The sequence below is a fragment of the Cygnus olor genome, chromosome 1 (assembly GCF_009769625.2).
Source record: "Cygnus olor isolate bCygOlo1 chromosome 1, bCygOlo1.pri.v2, whole genome shotgun sequence".
Lineage (NCBI taxonomy): Eukaryota > Metazoa > Chordata > Aves > Anseriformes > Anatidae > Cygnus > Cygnus olor.
This window is the reverse complement of record NC_049169.1, coordinates 185,891,589-185,915,571: the sequence shown is the minus strand read 5'-3', so window position 1 is coordinate 185,915,571 and position 23,983 is coordinate 185,891,589. Positions and strand designations below refer to the sequence as shown.

General features: G+C 37.8%; 1 protein-coding gene across 5 annotated transcripts in view; it reads right to left on the bottom strand.

Moving 5' to 3' along the window:
- Window positions 1-23,983, bottom strand: part of N4BP2L2 (NEDD4 binding protein 2 like 2) — a 51,555-nt gene that overhangs the window by 5,656 nt on the left and 21,916 nt on the right. For 2 of the 5 annotated variants that reach the window (XM_040543868.1, XM_040543869.1), the window contains 5 exons: window positions 21,230-21,373; window positions 5,339-7,137; window positions 2,959-3,044; window positions 2,218-2,263; window positions 1,108-1,307 (listed from right to left, as the gene is read on the bottom strand). In XM_040543868.1, the coding sequence (XP_040399802.1) occupies window positions 1,147-1,307; window positions 2,218-2,263; window positions 2,959-3,044; window positions 5,339-7,137; window positions 21,230-21,373 (2,236 nt within the window). In that variant the 3' untranslated portion in view covers window positions 1,108-1,146. Of the gene's footprint in view, window positions 1-1,107; window positions 1,308-2,217; window positions 2,264-2,958; window positions 3,045-5,338; window positions 7,138-18,726; window positions 21,374-23,983 lie in introns of those variants that run through there. The other 3 variants (XM_040543870.1, XM_040543871.1, XM_040543872.1) reach the window with 2 other exon arrangements.

The window sequence follows — 23,983 nt, the reverse complement described above, 5'->3', positions numbered from 1 at the left end:
ATGCTGAACTGGGAAAAAAAAATAGTTTTAATTTTATATCCTTAGAAATAACACAATCCCATGCACTAGAGCATCAGACTATGACACCACATAGCAAACCGTGGTTTTAAAACCTAGCAAAGAAAATTATCAAGGCATTGCAAAAATGGCAGATGGAAGCTCAGTCGCAGAGTTTTGTTCCACAGCAGCTGGTGGCTGTCTCCCTAATACACGGGGCTGAGGATCGCTTCCTCTGCCTGCACAACAAGCAGGAGATGGAGGCTTTGGGGAGCAGCATGGCAAAGAGATATAGCAGGAAAAGCTAATGGAAATAAACAGTTTGTTGGATTCAGCAACCAGATAAAGATATGGGCAATAAGAGGGAGCACAGCTCTTCAAAAACGAATCACTCTTATTTCATTCAATGGATTTATATAGTAGCTTATTATTAACAACTACAAGTTCAAACAGAGAAAGGGATATGCAGTAGAAGAACGCTTAAAAATCCTAACAACTGAGGAAAAGGACACGGAGTGTAAAAGAACTACAGGTAAGAGAGAAAAACAAACAGGAGCAGCTTACATGCAGAAGTGAGGCAGGTTGAAGTAGCAGGGGAAAATTAGCAGGATGGAAAAAAGCTGGGTTTTAATCCACAATGAATATTCAAGACTTTCTTAAATTCATGCTTTGGGTGGAGATACACTGCAATGAGCAGCTCACAGAGGAACGTGAACTGTGACATTACTCACTACAAATCACCACAGTAACCAAGCTGCCAGTAAAGTCCAGCTTTTAGGCATCCCAGACCGTTGCTTTCACTTCACCAAGCAGATTTAGATTTTTATTTTTTTTTTAGATTTTGAGGAGGAAAAAAATATACGGCTTTAATAGCAAAAACCTTTTCCCCATTAAGGTTTAAAAACAAAAAAAAAAGCAAGCAAAAAAAGCCACAAAAGCAAACACACGCACAACATTCACCCTCAAATCTAATCTGAAGAGAAAAATCAAGTACGTTGGGTGGTGCTAAATGTACCTTAAAAATTATAATGACTAGTGTTCTTTAGATGTTTGGTCAAATATACAAGAATTAAAACATTTAATAAATCAGTCACAGGTGTGACTGATTACCTTTTCTTTCATGCAGGTTTTTTTTTTAAAGATGGTCAGTCACGACTGAGGAAGCACGGCATCCAGACCGCCACTGCTAGCATAGCTTGTGATGTTCTCTTCCATGAGCCCTTGAAGTAGTTCCGTTTCTGGAAGTGTTTCAGAAGTGTCTTCATTCTCTTGGCAATTTTTATTTAGATCTTCAAGGCTAATAATATTATCTAAAAACAAACAAAAAAATCTAACTGCAGCCAAAGATACAAATTATATAAAATAATTTCAGGGATTATGTCAGGATAGAGTATTTGTAGAACAAGCTTTATTTCATCAGAATGCTCATGATTTTGCCACCTGAATGGCCTACCAAATACACCAATTTTTTCAGATTTGTCTCTGACAGATGTATATACTTCTATATGCTACTTTTCTGCTTCTTGTATGCTCTCCAAGTGAAGACCTTCCTTTCCTCCTTTTTTGATTAAAATAACTCCTCTCCTGCTTCAGACACCAAATCCAAGCTTCCAGCAAGCGACTATTGCGTATTTTTAATCTCATTATGCAGCTTATACTAAATTATACTAAACTAATATGGAAATCATGGAGCACGGAAAACAACCAGTAACCTTATCCTGTAATCTACACACAGCAGGAATTAATGCTGCCAGAAGACCCAGGCTTCCCACGGACCTTGATATCTCTTGCTGTTCAAGAGCCTGACTTATTATTACGGTGGCAGTCTTTGGCAACCATTATGTTGAAGATGCTCAGTTTTTCAGAGAAAAGTCTAAAGAAAGACTTTTTAATGTTAAATTTCCTTCCGATCTGGAATCAGATAAACTTGAGCTAAATATTTGAGTAATGCTCTATGAGAAAGTCTGAAACGCAAAGAATTTCGGTACGTGCATCAGGGAATGTGAAGTGATGGCTCACAGAGACTGCAGCTCTGCCATACTATGTACGCAATCAACAGAGGCATGTATTTATTTACCACATCCTACTGATTTTCACAAAGAGGAGTGTTGTCACTCATTTGTGCTGAAAATCTTTGGCACACTTCACTTCAGCTTTAACTATTTTCTCTGATCTACAACAGGCACTTTTTACAGGTTTTGTATCACAAAATACACTTACCAGCCAAAGCATTTCCGTTTTGCAATCCACTTGTTTTCTGTTTCTCCTAAAACAGATAATAATAGACCAGAGAAAAAGAGAAAATATGCAACAAGAGATTTTGTTATTCTGAGAGAGAACAAGGTCCATATTCTATTTTACAGTTACTAATTCATTGTATTTACAGGATTTTTCTCATTTCCACTACCAGAGAGCACAGTGCTCCTTAGGTAAAACCAACCTTCACAAAGCAACAGCCACAGTGGGAAGGAGCAAAAAAAAGTAATTTGTAGGTAAGTTTCTGACTAGACAAGGAGAATTAGGCTGCTGTCAATCACTCAGTGACTTCTCTGCTACAGCCCTCGGTAGAAGTAGCCATGAAGAAACTAATGCTAGTGGAGGAGGATGGCACTCGCTTATATGATAAGAACATTAGGAGAAGAACAATTAGATATGGTAGGTTGTATTTAATGAACATAGGCCAAGGCGGGACAACAGCATCAAGGGAAATGTTTTTTATCTCCCTTAGCTACTTCGTATGTATTTCTGAAGCAGACCATTCAAAATCTGAACCCTACCATGGCCTGGAGCTGGTTCTGGAAATATTCAAAAGAGTACACAAAGCATCCATCTCCTCATTGTGAGTATTAAAAAACAAAGCAACTTTATTAGCAAAGAGCAACATCTTGCTTCATGAACTGAATGCTTCCTCTTTACACCTGGAATATTGGAAAGCCTTCCGAAATCCCCTAAAATTCGTACCTCCACAGAGGTCTTCCACAGTAAATAGATCATCTTTGAAACTTTCCAGTCAAGAGGAACTACATAATCATCTGGCAACAAGGATTCTGCAGAAGAAAATATTTTTGCAGTTGAGTGTTCAGATCTCTTCATAGCCAAAATATATCACTTTCTTATAGTTTTTGCAGACTTAAGTACGTAGACTTTTTAAACTGAGCAGTTATCTACATGAGCCAGCAGCAAAGTCAAAATTTAGGTTTTACAGAATCTAAGGCCAGTGCACGGGAAGGGGCAGAGATTCGGTTTTGGTTTCTTTTTCTACGAAAAGACTTTCCTACCACGCTTAAAGCTCCCCCACACCCTCCCCTGAAACACAGCACAAACAAGACCAACAGAAAGCTCTCAGCCTGTAAATTAAACAAAATGCAATTTCAGTAACAAAACAAACAAAATGTTTCTGATATTAATTAAAATTTTAATTACTTTCTAATATTTTAACTGCAACAACTCTTCACTGTTTAAGAAGCTGAAAAGAGATTCTTTGTAGGAGAGCAGTCTAAAATATGTCCTATGCTTATACAACAAACATCTAAGAAAACAAATCAACTAAATCTTTCATTTATAAATATCCAAGGACATTTACTTGCCAAAAATTTTCCCCACAAAGTAATTTCAACAAAAATTGATGGCAATTGCCAGTCAGGTAAAATACTGCAGTTTGACTGTGTACATCAATAAATAATAGCCTATTAATATATAATGGGCCACAAAAAAGCACAAGTGTTTTTGAATTCGTGGGAAAATTGCGGTCAAATCAGAAAATGACCAGTGTTCTGCATTGAGCATTCACAGTTTTGAGGGGAAAAAAACACAGCAATCACAAGCTGGCAGGGCTTCAGAGAGATATTAGGGGGGCTTCGTATTCCTTAAAGGTTGCTTCCAGAGGAAACTCATTTAAACACCAGAGAAATTCACTCAGAGAAGAATGACATTTGATGTGCTAAGCAGTCAAGTGTTTCTGGATGCCTGTTTTTTTCTGTGTTTTTTGTGTTTCTTTTTATTTATTTATTTATTTTTCCCCCCTGGCAGATCGCTTTTTTAAGTCATGGCCAACTCCAGTCCCTCCTAGACGATGGCATTTAACATCACAGATGTGAACGCCAAGTTTGGAGGAGAATAATATTATATATATAAGAGCTGAAGACGTCACCAGTTCTTCATAGCTCTGTTTAGCTCTATATGCAAATGCTTTGGTGTGTGGTGCCAAACTGAGATAAAGCAGCACGGCAGGTTCCTTGGGCACCACCCCAAGCCCAGTAGTGCTGCCAGTGGTTTGCCATCACTGTTCCGACATGTAGCAATAGCATCAACTTTTACAACAAAAACAACAAATCTAGAAGTCAGTTTTGGCGTACGGACAGAGCATAAGCTGCTCTTCAGCTGTCTGACAATTTTCACATGAGGGTACATGGTTAAATTTAAATTCTATTGAAACAAACAGGTGTAAAGGCCTATGTGTTCAAAATCTGGTCTGCATTTTTAAATCTATTTGTTTGCTAAATCAAAGTTACTGTTTTTTCATAGACTAAATTTGGACCAAGAAGTTGCAGGACTTTACACACAGGGAACACTGCTCTTTCATCACGCTGTACTGCAGTGATTTCCAAACATGCTTGTTGTTGCTGACTACAGCTCTGTAGTCATGTCAGCTTGCAGTAATTTGGAAATCACGCTTGCCATGCACAACTCCTTTGAGGATTGATCCTACTGCTAACTTAAAATGTCTAAACTGAAAGTACAAAAGTATGACGAGTGGAGGTCTGGGAGGCAAGCATACTGTTACACTTCTTAATCGTGTGTGATTAAAAAGAAAGTATTGCCTATTAGCAAATGCATCCCCTTAGTTTGATATGCACTTGGAAATTAAATTAGATTCTGGGAAAGCGTTTCAACCATGTCTAAGCCACACAGGGGTCTAGGAGAACTTTGCTAAACAAAGAAAAGGAAATGCTACCATATTCACCAGGCAAAATAAAAAAATCTAACATGCAAACTTTATATAAGAGCATACATTTTGTGTCATATTTTCCACTTAGTTTTGTAATCAACACATTAAAGTCTTACTCGATATGATGCATTAAAACACCAACAAGAGCTTCATGCTTAGGATTTAAATTTGCTAAGCAACTTTTACTACAGAGATCGCACATGTGAGGCCAAACCCAATGGGCCCTTGGACAGATACTGAAGATGACTTTAGGTTTAAAAAAAAATCTCCAAAGCAGCAGTGATTCCTTTCAATAGGGTTAATATGTCATTAATTTTACCTGCAATGAAAATGAATATTTAATCACGCACAGATATACATATATTTATATAGCAGTAGTAAGAAGAGTATTACCCAGTGGAAGACCTGGAGAACCAAAGAGCTGCACAAGTTGAAAAGCAAATCCTATTGATAAGGGAAGTCCCAGAAAGCTAGTTTTCATTTTCACATCTTGAGTATCTTCAGGTGGAAAGGCCTCTGATGGCTCTGGATCATCTGTTCTATGCACATTTTCAACACAGCTTTCCAATACACAAGGATCTTCTGGATATTCAAAAAGGACTTTAAGAGAAGACAAAATATCTGGTTGTTTATTTGTAACCTCTGAAGAGGCTTGTTCATTCTCACTCTTTTTTTCATCAGCCACCTGCTGTTGCCTAACTGTGCTAGCTTGCTCCTCCTCTGTCCTGGAAATTACACAAACACTACAAGAATATTTTGGCATAGGAGAAGATTGTCCCAAATGAATATATGAAATATCTTGTAACAGAGAATCCACACCAGGGGTGGGCATGGAACAGGGTGCCTCAGGGCCACTGTAAGGTGCAGAATATTCTGGAAACTCAAGGTTTTGTTCATGTTCCTCTCCACAGTCTTGGTTTAGAAAGCTCTTTTGCTCCACTTCTAAAACACTTTTTGAAGGACTGTCATCTTTTAACGGGACTTCCTTCCCTCGCTCTGTACTACCAGCGATCTCTCTTGGTACATTAAACTTTGGTGCCAAGTTGACAATTCTTCTGCGTCTTTTCCTCCTTGACGCGACTGGTGCAACATCATTTTTTGGAACATTTACTTCACTCGAACCGCGTGGGGAGGTGTTCCTGGATTCCCCAAGTGAACCCATGTGCATTTCACCAGCTGGAGATGCCAACAGACCATTGCTTATTACATTACCAACCTCCTCAGTTAATGGTACCTGGTGGTTTTCCTTTACCAGTCCTTCATTTGACTGATGGCAGTTTAGCTCTGTTGAACTGTTAGTATAAATCTGCTTAGGTTTCCTCACTTTTTTTTGTCTTTGTTCACCTACAGTCTCATTCTCAGACCAAGAAGAGAGAGAAACTTGTGTATCAAAGCCCTGCTGCAATTCCTCGGTAGATAAATTAATCGAAAAAAAAGCCCAGCCATTAGAGCAATTCTCTTCTGTTTTTAATGCACTTTTATTGTCTGTGTTACTATCAGGCACATCATAATTTAGTTTTGAACTGGAACACAAAGAGATTTCTCTTTTTTCACCATTTAAACATAACAGTTTAGCTTCCATGTCAGGTTTACATGTAATTTTAAGTTCGTTTTCTGTGCTTGACAGCAGACCGTTATCTTCACAGTTGCATTTTGGTTTTTGGATGGAATTTTTATCATTGTTTATTTTTAGGGAACTGCTCTTGCAAAGATTTTCATCGTGCCTTTGATTTGTTTCCTCAAAATCAAAAGCATTTTTGGTTAGGTTTACAGTACAAAAAGGTTTTACATCTATTAGAAGTGAACTGTCACTTTCTACAGGCAACTCATTTTCCAGTGCACTGCTGGACACAGCTGAGATCTCAGGCACAGTGATAGGAGACCCTTCTTTTGAGAACCTTGCAAGTTCTTTAAGGCTTTCATGATCATCCTTCGTCTGTTCTTCACAACCTGTTACTGGATCCTCGAGACCTTCACCAAATGTAGACAAAGACTTTCTGTTTTCTTCTTCTGAATCATCCTCCTCACTTCCTGATGTTTCCTGGTCATCTGGAATGAGATGAGTTGCTCCACCTAACTTTTTCTTCATGATTTCTGTATGATTGCCTTTCATTTTGTTGCTTCTTCTTCGCTTTTTCCTCTGCTTTGCTTTTGTCAATGGGTGCCCATGGTTCTTCTTTAAAATTATCCCCCTATGTGAAGAATAAATATATATATTTCAGCATTAAGATATTTGTGGTGTTCAATTTGAAGGTGATATATTTTACATAATTATGATAGTCAAACACAGACTACCTGCTTTTTTAAATTGATAAAATCTCAGATAAGAGCTTTAATCGATTAAACAAATGTACACCTTACTATTCAGAACAATCTTGAACATTTTAAATTTAAATAAGTATAGATCCAGTTTCATCAACTTAATTTTACTAAAAGTATCAAAAATCATTGCAAGACCAAACAATATGTTTCTGGATGTCTTTATAAATTATTTTTTAATAATAGATACTACATACTAGAGTTTTAAGAGCTACTGCTATTCTGAAATGTCATGCTGAGCATAAAGGTACAAAGTGGAAGAACTAGTAAGCAAATTTTACCCATTAAGATTAAATAGACTACAATGAGATTAGTTGGAATTAAATTCAAAATGTACTAACCAAAGACCTGAATAACGCAAATGTACAGCGACTACAGCAATCTCTGAGACTGCTCAACATATTATGAGTAAACACACTTATTAGGAAAATATTTCTCATTTTATTTGCAACAAAATAATACGGTACAGACAAATTAAGTCAGTTGCAGGCAGTTATTTAAAATTATTTTTGTCTGAATGTCTCACCAACTTCAGCCGATAGCAGCCATAACAATGACTTTTCTGAAATTTTGGTGTTAAGTCTGTCAGCCACCTAACCCTGAAATAAACATGAGTAAGAAAAAGCCAGTCTAGAAATCTAACTTCTTCCAATGCAACCCTTAAAAGAGATCAGGTTCGCAAAGCTATGTTTCATCGACTATTGTATGAATCAGGGATATGCTGCTTTTCTGCAGTTCTTAGTTTTTCTTTAATTCTTTGTTCAGAATGGTACTTCATACAACACACTAACCAAAGGAGTAGCTAGAAGAATCACAGGGTAAAATTAGTCATTTTCTGGGCATTCATATCTAACATGAGCTGTTTTAAGTAGAGTATTCTGAAATTCTCAAGTGAGGAAAATAAAAGGGGGGTGTGGGTGTTGAGTTTGCATGCAGAAAGCCAGAGACACTGGCCGGCAACCTGGGACTTAAGGTCATCTGCAGAGACCTTACCCTACCTATCCTTACCCTTTACTCATTCTTTAATTTATTCCTTGCTAGCACAAGAGAAATTCCTTCAGAACAGCCCCACAAAGCCAACCTGCCCAAATTGCTGGGTTGGAAGCAGCTCAGCAGCCTTCTAGGCCTCTGTGTAGCCACAAAGTCACTTACCAGAACTGGATTGAAAAGCCCCAGTGCCTTGATATCACTGCAAAAAGCACTGTGGGTCTCAGAAAATACCTTGTTGGAAAGCACACATATTTTATTGCCCAAAAATGGCATCCAAATGAGACATCCTTCTAACAAATGGGATCTCCTCCAAGTTGCGGTATTTAAGTCTACACGGTGCTTTCCTCTGAGTAATGAGATCTGACTTCCCCTTTTACAAATCAGCGTATCTTCAATACAGGATGCTATGGCTTATGTGGAGATGTTTTGTTAGCCAAGATGAATTTTGCCCTGAATTTTGCTCATGATGCATTCCCTACTCTAAAATATGCTTCCTTTAAAAAAAAAAAAAGGCAAAAAAAAGCATAAGGATTGAATAGATCTTATTTGTCTGTTGAATCAAATGGTAGAAGAGTGAAACACAATGTTAACGGGAGAGATTATTTTCTTACATGTAACCCATCTAGTTATACCAATCACAGGACATGTCTTAAATCCTGACGTTAGCTTTCTTCCTCTTGAAAGGGAGCTTTAGAAAGTGTTTTTAGAGAGGAAGTTCTCTGAAGTTCTCAAAACCATAAAACCCCTTACCAATGAAGTACAAAATAATATCCTATTTTTAATTGTTTTGAATGGGGTGGGGAATAACACATCAGACCTGAGCACCAGTTCCAAAAGAATTCAGTATTGTGTCTAATGGACCTTGTGCTGCCATTACCAGCCCTGCAGAAACGACCACCAGATGGCCGGAAGGCTGAAATCCAGAAGTCAAGGAGTGAACTTCTCCAGTTTTGGTGTTACAGGAGCTATCCTCTTGCTCACCACCCACCTCTCCCAGCTGAGTCAGTGCTGCTGTCCGTAGAAATCAACTTTACTACAGATTCAAGCATGTTGCTGTTGCCTAACTCCTTGATATATCTGACAACCCTTTCAGGATAATCCTGACAAAACCTTTCCCAGGCTAGGATGGCACACTAAGAGGTGTTGAAGAACTCTGCAGAAATGAGAAAAAAAGTCTGAGGCCAGCACATTTACTTACTCTCCTCACCATTAATTCTGATTCAGGAAGCAAAAACTCACAGGAGAGGAGTCACTTTAGGACTGCCAGAACAGCAGAAATAGATCCACCAAATAATGGGAGAAGAAAAGTGGATAATCCAGAGAAACCACCAGCTGCTATTGCACTGAAATTGTTGTGTGTCAAAATAATGATGAATTCAAACATTGGTTCAGGCTGATGATTTAGCATACCTGGAAGTGTCATTTAATTCAACAGTAGCATTCAACAGTTCCTATTAAATACAACCACGACATTTCTATATGTTGGAAAAGTAAAATTTTTGGGGCAGTTCAGTGAAACTAGTTTTCTAAGGATTTGGATTTTCTAGAGAAAGGACAAAAACAAAAAGGGAAATGGTAGGCTCCTGAATGCAGAATAATAAACTTTATTATTCTTCACTATTCAGGCAAATAATTTGAAGAAAATACTACCCCTACAAAACACTGTAATGCACTGTGATGGCATAGCTGAAATTTCCCTGCTTGGGGTATATCCATCCATTATGTCCTTTTGCATGTAATAAAACAAATTGTCTACTCATTTTATTTTTATCTTAGTTCCTCCTCTTTTAGTCCGCGTACATGCCCTTTTGAAGAGTTTTCCCAACTGTAAAACCATATGGCACACAGCGAAAGTTTGAGAACCAGCATGGAGATAGACTTCTCTTCTTTACAGAGGCATTTGCTAGTAACTTGTTTTAAAGCACATACAACACACTCAACGGGGAAGAAAAAAAAAAAAGGAAAAAAAAGTGCAGTTTCAGTTGTTATTTACATTTTTCCATATATTATGTATTTTAAAAACATACTTATGAAATGCAACCAGTTAGTAATAAACAGATCTGAAAAAATGTAATAGTATTTTTGCTGAAATAGGAATTCACAATACTTTGAAATTTCTCACCCTACCATTTAGATAATATTAAAAGCTTTTTGCCGTAACTCTATTACATGTGACTTCCAGATTGTAATTTAATGCTCAAACTAGCTCTTGCAGCCTAACTGGAGGTAGTGCTCCAATGACACTCTTTACCAGAGAAACAAACACATTTTCATGACAGCTGCCTGAGGTAGAACATGCAAAGAAAACAATTTAGACAAGTTAGCAATGCTTTTTTACTGGAAAATGGCAAAATCAGGATTTTTTTTTTTTTTTTTTTTAAAGTTCGTTGTAACAAACTTCAGCTCTAATTTAAGCTGATGTCTGCTTGATACAAAAAAAATGTCTGCAGGCATTTCTGTAATAAGGTATAGAGGAATTGATAATTAAAAAAGAAATTCTATATGACATTTAGCAATGAGGTACATGCTCTCTGAGAAATTTATACTACCACTAATCTCCAAAGACTCCGGAATGGATTTTCATTATCAGAGTTACAGTAAAGCTGCTTATATAAAATGGTATCTACTGGGATACACTCCACCTTTCTTACCTTACAATAATATATAAGAAGTCCACAAACATTGTTGAATTAATGTCGAATGAACTCCTTGTGAGCTAACTTTATTTCAAAAACAAAGAGAAATGGTAGCTATAACTTTGGAGTAACAACAACAAAGAGAAAAATTCATAGTGCCAGCCTTCTTAGTTGCATATCACAGAACCACAGAATGGTTTGGGTTGGAAGGGACCTTAAAGCCCACCCAGTTCCAACCCTCTGCCATGGGCAGGGACACCTCCCACCAGACCAGGTTGCCCAAAGCCCCATCCAGCCTGGCCTTGAACACCTCCAGGGATGGGGCAGCCACAGCTTCTCTGGGCAATACCTTCCCTTTACTTAAATGAGTGCTAAAGCTGCAGTTCCTCAAAGCCAAATAGAACATTAGTATTAGGTGATTAAGGAACAGGAAAAAAAGACATGCAAAATAACTTTGAGCCTGACACCTTAAAAAATAGCTCCTCAGCAATACAGGGCTTCTTGAAATTCCATTAGACAGATGAGCATCCAACTTAGCACTTTAAATCTGTGCTTTTCAACAAGTCACCCTTTCCTACTTTGGTCTAGATGTTGGCCGTGCACTTCCTCCGACACAAGTCCTGTGAGGAGCGGCTGAGGGAACTGGGGTTGTTTAGTCTGGAGAAGAGGAGGCTGAGAGGAGACCTCATCGCTCTCTACAACTACCTGAAAGGAGGTTGCAGTGAGGTGGGTGTGGGTCACTTTTCTTAGGTGACAAGTGATGGAAAGTGAGGAAATGGCCTCAAGTTGCACCAGGGGAACTCTAGATTGGATCTCTGGAAGAATTTCTTCACGGATAGGATGGTCAAGTATCAGAATGGGCTGCCCAGGGAAGTGGTGGAGTCCCCATCCCCGGAGCTATTAAGAGACATGCGGACGTGATGGTTAAGGACATGGTTTAATGGTGGACCTGGCAGCATTAGGGAGATGATCGGACTCGGTAATCTTAAGAGTCTTTTCCAACTTAAATGGTTCTATGATTCTGCTACCTGTCCTACCCACCTGTCTCACCCTCTTTTTGGGTGGATTTAGCTGCCTGAGCCAGCATGGAAAAGAAAGCAAGTACTTAATTTTATTGTTGAGCTGATTCAACCCACCAAAAAAAGAAGTAAAATAAGTGTCTAGCTAAGAGTAAGGATGTGGTAGGAGCAAGGTTAACTCCTTTCAGCAGCAGCAGCATGTTGGGATGCCTCACAGCCCACCTTATAGAAATTTACCATACATGATTCCTAAGAAATGTTTGCACATTCCAGTGTTGTAAACTGATGCTCCCCACTCCAAACCAGTAAAGATCCTACTAACTGGATTCAATCTAAAGAAAGTCGCTACTTCATCTCCCAACAGCATTGCCAGTAGTAGTGAGAATTAATCTTTACAAAATATGCTATTTCTTCACAATGCTCAAAGAGCTACCCCAATCTTTACCACTTCTGCAGGACTGCTGTTTATACAGTTCCACACAATATATGATCAGCCATCAGATTCCTGCCATGCTGTAGTCCAGACACAAGAGGCAGTGATCTAGAGAGTACACAGACAAAAGCATACAATTGGTTTGATCACAGCATCTCTTGAGAAGCTGTCCTTTTAATCACATCCACGTGCAAGTTCACCACTTCATTTCAAAGTAAAATCAACAAACGAAAATACAACCAATCCAAAACTCCAAAAATCTCAACTGCCTGAGGTACTGGACACAGAAATTCAGTTTTCATATGATGGTCCATTCAGTCCACAAGATGTTTTGGGTGGAGTGATCGAACTGATCCTGTCTGCCCAGTTAGTGAAAACCATCACTGTCTTCTGACTGAAAGGGCCAATCTCCTCTTTTGGTTCTTTAGTCATGGAATATGTTGATCAACATTAAGGAAATCTATCCTGAATATACCCATTAATATATATGTATACACACACACGCACTGAGTATATTTCTGCCCGGTATCACACATCTGCTTCCTGAACAAGTGAAAACTCAAAAGCCACTCTCAACCTCATTTAGGTGCCACAAAGATCTCACCTGACACAACCCAAAATACTAACCAGAACATAAAACAACAAAGAGACAACAGGTACCAATGGATGCTAACAGAGAAGAGACACTGTTTTTTGTTTTACTGGATTTCTCTGCAACATTAAGTAGGGCTCAACATTATAAAGCAAAAGGAGGATAAAAAGGACCCAATGAAATACCACAAGTGATCTGAATCCATCTTAAAGGGATGCAATTTTCATTTAAGCTCCCTCTCTGAACATTTAATATGGATGCAGATGTCAACAGTGTGCACTGGAAGTACAGCATAAACCATGTTTGCAAGTTTGATAACATTTCTACAGTAACAGCCCTATTAATTGGATGATATCAGCTCAATCACAAGGACAACCTATTTGAAATTAATCCAGGCTAGACAAATATGCTGCTTTGAGAAGCCGTTTGAAGACACATGAACTATTGTCAAATGTACACTTGTTAATAAAGTTTGGTGTAATCTGCTGTGCAGCGCTGCTCCTTAATTTATTATTGATATAAAGACATTTCTATATAAGATTTTATGGAACTCTTTCTAAAATAGGATATAAAAATCCCACTGTCCCACACAACGAGCAATCTGTGTTTTGCATTATTTTCTGGACAAACCCTAGCACTATTATACATCTAGATGTGAAGCAATTACTTCTCACAAAATCCTAAGCACTTTCAGCAGTAGCAGAGCACACTTTAAATACAACATCCTATGAAGTTGGTGGTCCAGGTTGGAAACCATCAGCTGAAGTACACTGAGGTGAGGACTGCAACTGACCAAACAGCATCCATTGCAAATGCAAAGCCCACTTGACTAACATCCAATTCACAGATATTGAAAAAACATGCACAACTATAACAGATCACCTTAAAAAATCTCAGCCTTTTTCATTCAAAATTAAAACAATGTTAGAGATTTATCATATAGCACAGATGTATATAACCTAAGCAGTTCAAAAAATACAAGACAGTATCGAATCTGAGTGGATCCTTGATTTTAGAAGAAATAAGATTTGCATTCAGAAGTTAAATGCTGTGAGCTGCCCCACAATCCATTTCACAATTCCTCTCCTTTACAATCTACTGCTTTTCAGGCATGTGCTTATGCAATTCTGCTCAAGCAGCTCTGCCCAGGAAAAGGCAGATTTGCTGAGGCTCTCATGAGATCGTGACATAAAACGTGTCTTACAATGCGGTCCACAGACACTTTCCTGACCCTATTTCCTGAAAAATATCCTTACTGTGTACAAGCCACTTGAAGTAAATAAATAAAAAGCGCTATTTTTACCAAAAAAAATAGAGAAATACATATTGTGATGTATTGTCAGTACTTGGATACATAGATAACAGCCATCAAAACCAGAATTTAGTCATAAGCAAGCACAACAAAAAGGTCTTAAAGTCAACAATCAGATTTACAGGGTGAAGTGTTGGCCTTTCTTCTTGAGGCATATTCACACAGAAAACAGATGTAAAATGAAGTTTTAAGACACAACCAAAATCAAGTTGATGAAAACCACGGGTGGGAGTGTCAGGAAGCAACAGAAGCACAATGAAAGCAGAATGGACTATTTGGAGGTATGCAATAACCTATTTTCTACTAGGAACTTTCAGTGAAAGATAACAGATTTCAGCTGTATTTAAAATAGCTTCCGCCAACAAAACTGTAGCAAAGACATGTAATTAAATACCTACAGCACAGACTGTACTCCTGAGAACAAAACACAAGAAGATTCCACAAACTTCATAAGGCTAAGAGAAGAATGGATGAAGAAAAATACATTGTATGACAAAAAGTACTACTGTCAGCAGAACAGGAAAAAATTCAAAAGGATACCTAGGGGTGGGGGAGAATTAATAATCTCAGTTTTTAAATCAGCATCAGCTTGAGCTGAGGCATTAAAAAACAAAACAAAACAAAAAAAAAAGAGAATAAGGTGTAGCTCTGCACACAAGTTGATAGTTCAGGGAAGGAAACAGAAGGGGGAAATGGCTCCAGAATTACAAAGCAAACTATAGCAAAAACACATAGGGTAGAGAAGATCATGCCAAATCAGAAAGGCACAGTTTCAGAACAAGACAAAAGGGGGGAAAGAAAAGTTGCAAGAGGAATATAATAAAGAAAACAGTAACAGCAAACATTAAGTACCCAACCTATAGCCTAGATGACAGCAACACTAAAATTTAAATACGTCTAACTGCAGACACTGTTGTTATTGAGAACAGTCACAGTAAGTATTAGGCTTAATCTGCGCATCTCAAATGCTGTGTGAAATATTGAGAGCTACACAACATTCAATTATAATGTGTATTTTCCGGACAGTATTGCATCTTTTAAAAAAAATAAAATAAAAATAAAAACAAATCTCAGTACTTTATCATACTGGCCTTTCACTTACTACTTTTGTGTATTGATCTTTCTCCTTTGGTATATCATATGGGCTAAGACTGATATGGGCTAAATAGCTCTTTTGATATTCTGGACACTGCTATCACTATATCCATTAAAGTAGAATGATTTATGCCAGAAAGGGCCTCTGGAGATCATATGGTCCAACATCTGCTCAAAACAATACCAACTTAGACCTTGCTGCTCAGTGCCTTGCCCAGACAAGTTTTGAATGCTCCAAGTGTGGAAAATTGCACAACCTCTGGGGAAACTCTGCCTCTGTCTCACCACCCTCGCTGTGGATTGTTAAGATCTAACTGTAATTTCCCATGCTGTGGCTTCTGTCTATTGGTTCTCATCTGTGAAGAGCCTGGCTCCACCTTTATAGCCTCTGTTCAGCAGAAGCAATCTGCTCTTGAGGCTGAACAGGCCCAGTTCCTCTCAGCCTCCCCCTGGGCACCGTGTGGCCCTCACATCCTACTAGGAGCAGGGAGCTCAAAGCTGGGCCTTCTCAACAAGAGCACCACAAACCAACCAGCCAAAAGACAAACTCATTTCATCTCTTTACAACTCACTTCCCTTCAGAGCAGTAGAAAGTTAACCCATTGTCAGATCTCTTTGCTCACAACAAAGCCTCTCCTCAAGATCTAGGACCAAAAAGGGCAGCGCTATGGACATAACCTACATTATTAGGAACAAGAAGTCATTCTAGACTGCTGGAATGAAACAAAAACACAGGATGAAACCCAAAGCTTTTAACTGTGCTTTCAATATATACATATATACAATGTGATTTATTCTCCAATATATAATACAGTTTTTCTGCACAGCCATGAGCACAGTCTCGTAACTACAGGTTTCATGAAGTGAAAATAGCTTTGAAGTTTTCTCAGGTATACTTCATTGAATGTTTGGAGCATGTACCAAACAGTTTGATCTATAATCTGCAAATGTAGCTCAAATATGTACACCTGTCTTGCTCCAGGTAAAGATCCAATAACTCTGCTTTTGTTTTCATGAGTCCTGGAGAGCAATGTGTTCACCTTACAGAGTGAAGCTATAAGGAAAAATGCAAAACAAGGGAAAAGTAATATGGCTCAATGCACTCCAAATCAGGCCCATGAGCCATAAGAAACTCCTCGTGTTAAGAACAAGGTGTGAGAAAGCTGTTCAGGAAGTTGTTATAGAGGTTAACAGTTATCTGTGGTAACCATAGGTTACCAAAACTGATGGTAAAGGAATAAAAATGATCATAAGTATCATGAATGAAAGGACAGCCAAACAGGATTATAGCCCCATAACTAATTTCTAATGATACAATAAACCCCTTAGAAATATTATGCCAAGTTATTTAACCTGTCAGCTAAGGCAGAACTTTTTAGTCTGTTAGTAATTTGAGAGATTAAACAAAATCTACTGAAGAATTAATGTATGTTTGTTTGTTTTTAATCAGTAGTTAGATAACATGTTCCAAAAATTGTGCTCAGAAAATGTTTGTCTAGCATGTTTTCAGAAATCCTACAATACTCACAAAGTTAGCATCAGGCCAATACATGAAAAGGACAAACAGGACGACCACATGATTATAAAGCAGCTACTCTTTACCAGTTTGAGGGACCCCATTAGAAAAGTTGATGCTGAATTTAAGTGACAACTTAAAAATGCAAAAATATTTAAAACCATAAAAAGGCTGCAAGTACGACTGAGAAAAAATTACTTCACAGACACAATATATGCTGACTTGGCAGAACATGATGTTACAGCAGCACGATATACCAGTAAAGTACACGGTAAATGGTCAAGGACAGCCTACCTGAGGAAGGAAGTAGCTCTCGATGTGGAAACAGCATTATCAGCTAAAAGAAAACTGCAAAGACCCATTCCAGATGCAATACTTTTCAAACACTAGAGAGTTTTAATCTAACAAATAACATTTCAGCAAAACCATACTGCTCTTGCTTTTATTTCAAAAGGATGAAAAGATAAAATATTGAAAAAAGGAAAAAATATTGAAAAAATGTCACTGTAGAAACAGTGAGGTGAAACATTTCCACACATTTGACTTATATGAAACAGCCAAACACTCTTAAATTCAGTATTTGATTTCAATTGTATGAACTGCATTTCAACACAATGTTGTCTTATTGCTACTTACTGGGAGGTGTAATACAGGCCTGTTTTCTTTTGTATGGAAACCCCTCAATTCTCAACATACACCCTGTTGTCTCACCCCCATGATGTACAGCAGAGAGGGAAAGAATTCCTTCCAGGAAACGTGCTTGCTAGGATGAAGCAGAAGTTCAAAACTACAGCTATCATACACAGGAATGTGAAATTACAAAAACACTTTTTTTCTCCTAATTCACTGAAAATGAATCATACCGGTCAAAAAAAAAAAAAGCCTGACATCCTAAATTACACCATGAAAGACAGAAAATAATCATATACAAATGTTATCAAATGTTATGGGTCTCATCCCAGTTAGACAAGCATGATCTTCAGTTATCTATTAACAGAGAAAGAAATAAATCTACCATCTCTGTAGAACATTTCAAGAGAAAAAGAAAAAAGAAAAAATCTTGGCTTTCTTCTTTAAAGAAAAAAAGCTTAAAAAATACCCTGCATAGTAAAATAGATTAGACTGAATCTAAAAAGGACATGGACACCAGAACAGAAGACAGAATTCCTAATAGGACACCATTTAATACTTTTTTTTTTAAATGTTGTTACATTAGAACATCTAGTGTTTTATTATTATTATTTAGATGTAAGAAAAGACAATCACTAAATCATCTGTCAAAGCTTTTAATACTTTAGGAAATAAACTAATAAAACAAGAAACACAGCAGTTAGATTAAGCAATAAAACTAGAGCTCTTTCTTTTTCCTTTATAGCTATATACAATTACGTGTTGCTAACTGCTATCAAATTATGTATGTTCTGCAGACTAACTCTGATTTAAATTTCACGCTTAGAAGAGCAGGATGGTAAAACTACAGCTAAGTATCTTAACTCTTCTGTTTAAATTTACTTACCAAATCTCACTAGCTTGAAGTATGCAACAGATACTTAGAATCTGCATTTGTAACACTATTATTTCATCATACACTATGAACTAGCAATTTACTAAAAATCAAAAACAACAGAAAACCTTAATTCTAGGTATACTGTTAGTATGTGTGACAAATTAATAGGTGTATTGCATAAATGCTATGCCAGACAGAAAAAATATCTAGAGCCCAGGTCCAATTGAAATAGGAGTTATTACATTTCTTGCATGTACTTTTTGACAAAATAAGTCATTTTGAAATTTTTAAATTTTAATAAGTCATTTTTGAAATTCATTACCTGTAACATGTATTTCACATCCTCTCTTTATTGTTTTTTATAAACATATAAATATTGTAGTGTAATATGCCATCATGGATGAAAAGAAATCAACTTCTCTTTCAGAAACACGCATATTTCTAGTTAGTAGCTTAAGCCACAGATGTGAAACCCTCACGAAATATATATAACAAAACAAAGATCATGTGTTACACAGTAATGGCGATTTCACCTACCATGGACTTACCTTGGAATACAGCTTTATAGATTAAGCAGTTTACAGTACGTGTTTGATACTCTGACAAGTTGCAAAGCATTCTGTTCTTGTTACATATCCCTTGGCAGATAGCAAGCCTATACTGATCAACGTGCTTCGCATATCAAAAATACTCACCATCCATCAATTTATTAAAAACATATATATAACACAAATATGCTGCATCCTTTTAAAACAGTCTTAATTCCTATCTACTTAAATACTAAAATTCAGTTAAAGAAGACATAAATATCAAATAAGAATATTTCTAAAATCTTTCAAAAAACTGAAGACAGAGGGTACCAAAAGATATAACGCCAAATTTCAATAATCACCTTTTTTGTCATATCTTAGCACACTGCCTGAATATCATATATAATTAATAAATTTTATCACTTTATTATGACTTAAAGTCATAATAATTATGATCATGTGAGTAAATAAAATAAGTCTCTCTAAAACCTTTTTATCTTCCTCTCTGTTGAAATGTAATTTATATTTAAATATAAAAACTTCAGGATAATTGAAGTATTACTGACCATTGACAATGATTTCCATGATTCTCTTGAGACATGGAAAAAGATGACTATGAAAACTAAAATACAGTAAACACAATTGGTATGAATAATATACAACAAGGTAAGATCATTAATATAATTGGAAAGCTGCTTCTTTTTAATACATAAACAGTAGTTCAATATATTAAGAAACTGTGCACTATTTGAAATAGATTATTTTTCAAATAATTAAAACATTACTGAAATGTGAAACTGCATACTTCGACTCTTACAGTTAACAAAATCTTTTATGAAAATGTTATTCTAGATATACATTAAATTGTACAAATGTAGACACACAGTAGTTGTATAAAACCACAGAAAGATAATTCATTATATACCCAGGTTTTTATGTTACTCAAGACTTGAAGACTTGAAGATAAAGCAACTTTTAGGGCCCACCATAGAAACTCCCAATAAGTTAAAACAAAAAATCATGCTGGCTTCAGAATTTTCAAAATTCTGATGACTATTGCACCATTATAATAGTAATAATAATAATAATAATTTTAGTTATGTTCTCACATTCTCAACAAGCCTTCCTATTCAAGACTTACTTATTTAGTGTTTAAGGAAGTCAAACACAGTTAGACCTGAAGATAGGTTATTTCAGCTAACAGGTTACTAGCAATGCTCATCTGAATAAAAATCACAAAAGCTTGAAAACAAAAACTTGCATTGAACTACTAAAACAACATCGAAGACAAACGTATTTTATTAATACAGCAAGCAGTTAGAAAGCAAGCGAAGTCAAAACTTATGAATTCATCAGGTTTTAAGTGAAAAAGGATAAAAATTAGTCAATCTCCATGCTGTCTCATTCGTTGTTATGCGCTGAATAACAGATCACATTGCCTGTGCCAAAATTAAGAATGCAACATGGTTTTACAGAACTATCTCCAGTATTTGTATTGAATTGATACTTCCAAGTACTTAATTTTTATCCTAGATGAAAGAAATTGCCTTAGAAAAAGCAACGAAACTGGCATTTGTAGTGAGAACATTTAGTTTTTTAAGTACAAAAAGAGTTGGTGGTGCACAAACACAGTCATACTCTACATGCTGCTAGCACTGAGAATGAATAAATAAATTAAAGAATTGAGGTTACAGAGTTTAAGGCTGGTGAACACTGTATTAACAGAATGCTGCTTCAGCTGAGATGAGCTTCTGAGACAAAAAGCCAGAAAATACATGCCAATAGTTTGCCAATTGTCAATATATACCAATTAAAACGAAAGGACAATCCAAGACATAAGTGTTTTCAAAAAGACCTCATAAAAGATAAAGAGTCTAAATTAGAATCATTAAAATCAATTACTACATAAATAAGCTCTTCTTCTGGGTGTTAATTCTGTTTTAAAAGGTATCTAATAGGACCTCTTTAAAAAAACTGTTCAACAGTTACTTGTTATATGAAAACATCATGTCTTAAGTTTAGGAAGGAAGACTGCTATACCTCATACTATATCAAATATTTTACTGAAATCAAAGTTATTACAACTGTAATAAATATATATATTTTTAAAACATTTAATGTACAATTTTATTTACATGCAAGTCCGTTAAAGGAACAACCTCCAGAAGGGAACGGTCTTGAAACAGGCCTATTTAAAACAGAAAATCCACTACTTTATTGGAGGTGATGATGTGTTTTAGAAGGGCAAGTAACAGATTTTTATAACTGACTGCAACTGTGTTATCGGCTACTGGAAATAGTGAAAGAATTCCATGAGTCTGTATTGCCTCCCCACCTATGTCTTCGCTGCAGAGGTGGCCTTTGTGTGTGTTTGTGAGGAGGTGCAACTGAATTCATGACAATAGGTATGGATATTTGATATTCGTATCGTTCCAACATCTGAGCAATCTTCTCACGAGTGACCCCATGTTTATTCCTCCTACAAAAATAAAAACTTGAATAAATTGTCTGGTATGTTTATGTTTACAGTCTTTAAGAAAAAAACTAATTTCACATTTTTTCTTCTTGCTTTTCATATCTATAAAAAACAGTTGTATTTTCCTGCATTACTTAGCAGTAAGCTTTAGATAACTGAAAAACATACATTCAACTAAGTCAAGAGATTGCATACATTTTTAAACTAAAATGCTGTGACATTTGAAATTTCAATTTCATTACACTGTATTCTCATTCCCCTAATATGCAATGTGTGTTAAGGTTTTTTTTGTTTGTTTGTTTTTAACAATTCAACACTGAATATATTAAATAACAGAAAACAATTACAGCCTTTCTTCTTCATATAGAAATGTGATGTTATTCACCAGGAAAACATACATAAATAATCCTAGAAAGACTTTATTTTGTTTATTCATCGAATTTTGCATTGTATACTAGCTAATAGGTAGAGGGAATAATGTGTTATAGACTATTACTTATGAAAGCAATGTTCAAAGAAACAAAAAGAAATGGAACTACATGGTATCAAGACTTGATGACAGTATTTCTCATCAATAAATCTCTATATAAAATGAGGAAAAATTTTAGTTTTGAACTAACACTGCATGCTCATGATACTTTATCTAGTAGTTTTTACCAATTCTTGAGAAAAAATTAGAAATATACTCAAAAAAGACAGAGAAGGGAAGGGAAGAGCAGCCAAAAAACTTGTCATTGCAGTGTTCAATGAACAGCTGCTGCTTTCAGTGAGCACTTGGCCCATTAAGAACCTGAGATAGACACAGACACAGATTTCTAGGTTGGAAGAGACCTCAAGATCATCGAGTCCAACCTCCGACCTAACACTAAGCACTCCACTAAACCATACCGCTAAGCTCTACATCTAAACGTCTTTTAAAGACCTCCAGGGATGGTGACTCCACCACCTCCCTGGGCAGCCCGTTCCAATGCTTAATAACCCTTTCGGTAAAGAAGTACTTCCTAACATCCAACCTAAAACTCCCCTGTCGCAACTTTCGCCCATTCCCCCTCGTCCTGTCACCAGGCACGTGGGAGAACAGACCAATCCCCACCTCACTACAGCCTCCTTTAAGGTAACTGTAGAGAGCGATAAGGTCGCCCCTGAGCCTCCTCTTCTCCAGGCTGAACAAGCCCAGCTCCCTCAGCCGCTCCTCGTAAGACTTGTTCTCCAGACCCCTCACCAGCTTGGTCGCCCTTCTCTGGACTCTCTCGAGCACGTCCACGTCCTTCCTGTAGCGAGGGGCCCAAAACTGAACACAGTACTCGAGGTGCGGCCTCACCAGAGCCGAGTACAGGGGGACAATCACTTCCCTAGACCTGCTGGCCACACTGCTTCTTATACAGGCCAGGATGCTGTTGGCCTTCTTGGCCACCTGAGCACACTGCTGGCTCATATTCAGCCGACTATCAACCAGTACTCCCAGGTTCTTCTCGGCCAGGCAGCTTTCCAACCACTCATCTCCCAGCCTGTAACTCTGCTTGGGGTTGTTGCGCCCCAGGTGCAGGACCCGGCACTTGGCCTTGTTGAACTTCATACAGTTGACCTCAGCCCATCGCTCCAGCCTATCCAGATCCTCCTGCAGAGCCTTCCTGCCCTTGAGCAGATCGACACACGCACTTAGCTTGGTGTCATCTGCAAACTTACTGAGGGTGCACTGGACGCCCTCATCCAGATCATCGATAAAGATATTAAAGAGGACCGGCCCCAGTACCGAGCCCTGGGGGATACCACTTGTGACCAGCCTCCAACCAGATTTGACTCCATTCACCACAACTCTCTGGGCCCGGCTATCCAGCCAGTTTCTAACCCAGCGAAGCGTACGCCAGTCCAAGCCCCGCGCAGCCAGTTTCTTGAGGAGAATGTTGTGGGGAACGGTGTCAAAAGCCTTACTGAGGTCAAGGTAAACCACATCCACAGCCCTTCCCTCATCCACCAAGCGCGTCACTTGGTCATAGAAGGAGATCAGGTTCGTCAAGCAGGACCTGCCTTTCGTAAACCCATGCTGACTGGGCCTGATCGCCTGCTTGCCCTGCAAGTGCCGCGTGATGACACTCAAGATAATCTGCTCCATGAGCTTTCCTGGCACTGAGGTCAAACTGACAGGCCTATAGTTCCCCGGGTCTGCCCTCCGGCCCTTCTTATAGATGGGTGTCACATTGGCTAGCCGCCAGTCAACTGGGACCTCCCCCGATAGCCAGGACTGCCGATAAATGATGGAAAGCGGCTCGGCCAGCTCCTCTGCCAGTTCTTTCAGTACCCTCGGGTGCATCCCATCGGGCCCCATCGCCTTGCGCACATCCAAGCTCCTTAGCAGGTCGCCAACCATTTCCTCATGAATAGCGAAGGCCACATCCTGCTCCCCATCCCCTTCCGCCAGCTCAGGGCACTGGGTATCCAGAGAACAACCGGTATTGCCACTAAAGACTGAGGCAAAGGCGGCATTAAGCACCTCAGCCTTTTCCTCATCCTTAGTAACCAGGTTTCCCCTCGCATCCAGTAAAGGATGGAGATTCTCCTTAGTCCTCCGTTTCGCATTGATATATTTGTAAAAGGATTTTTTGTTGTCTTTAA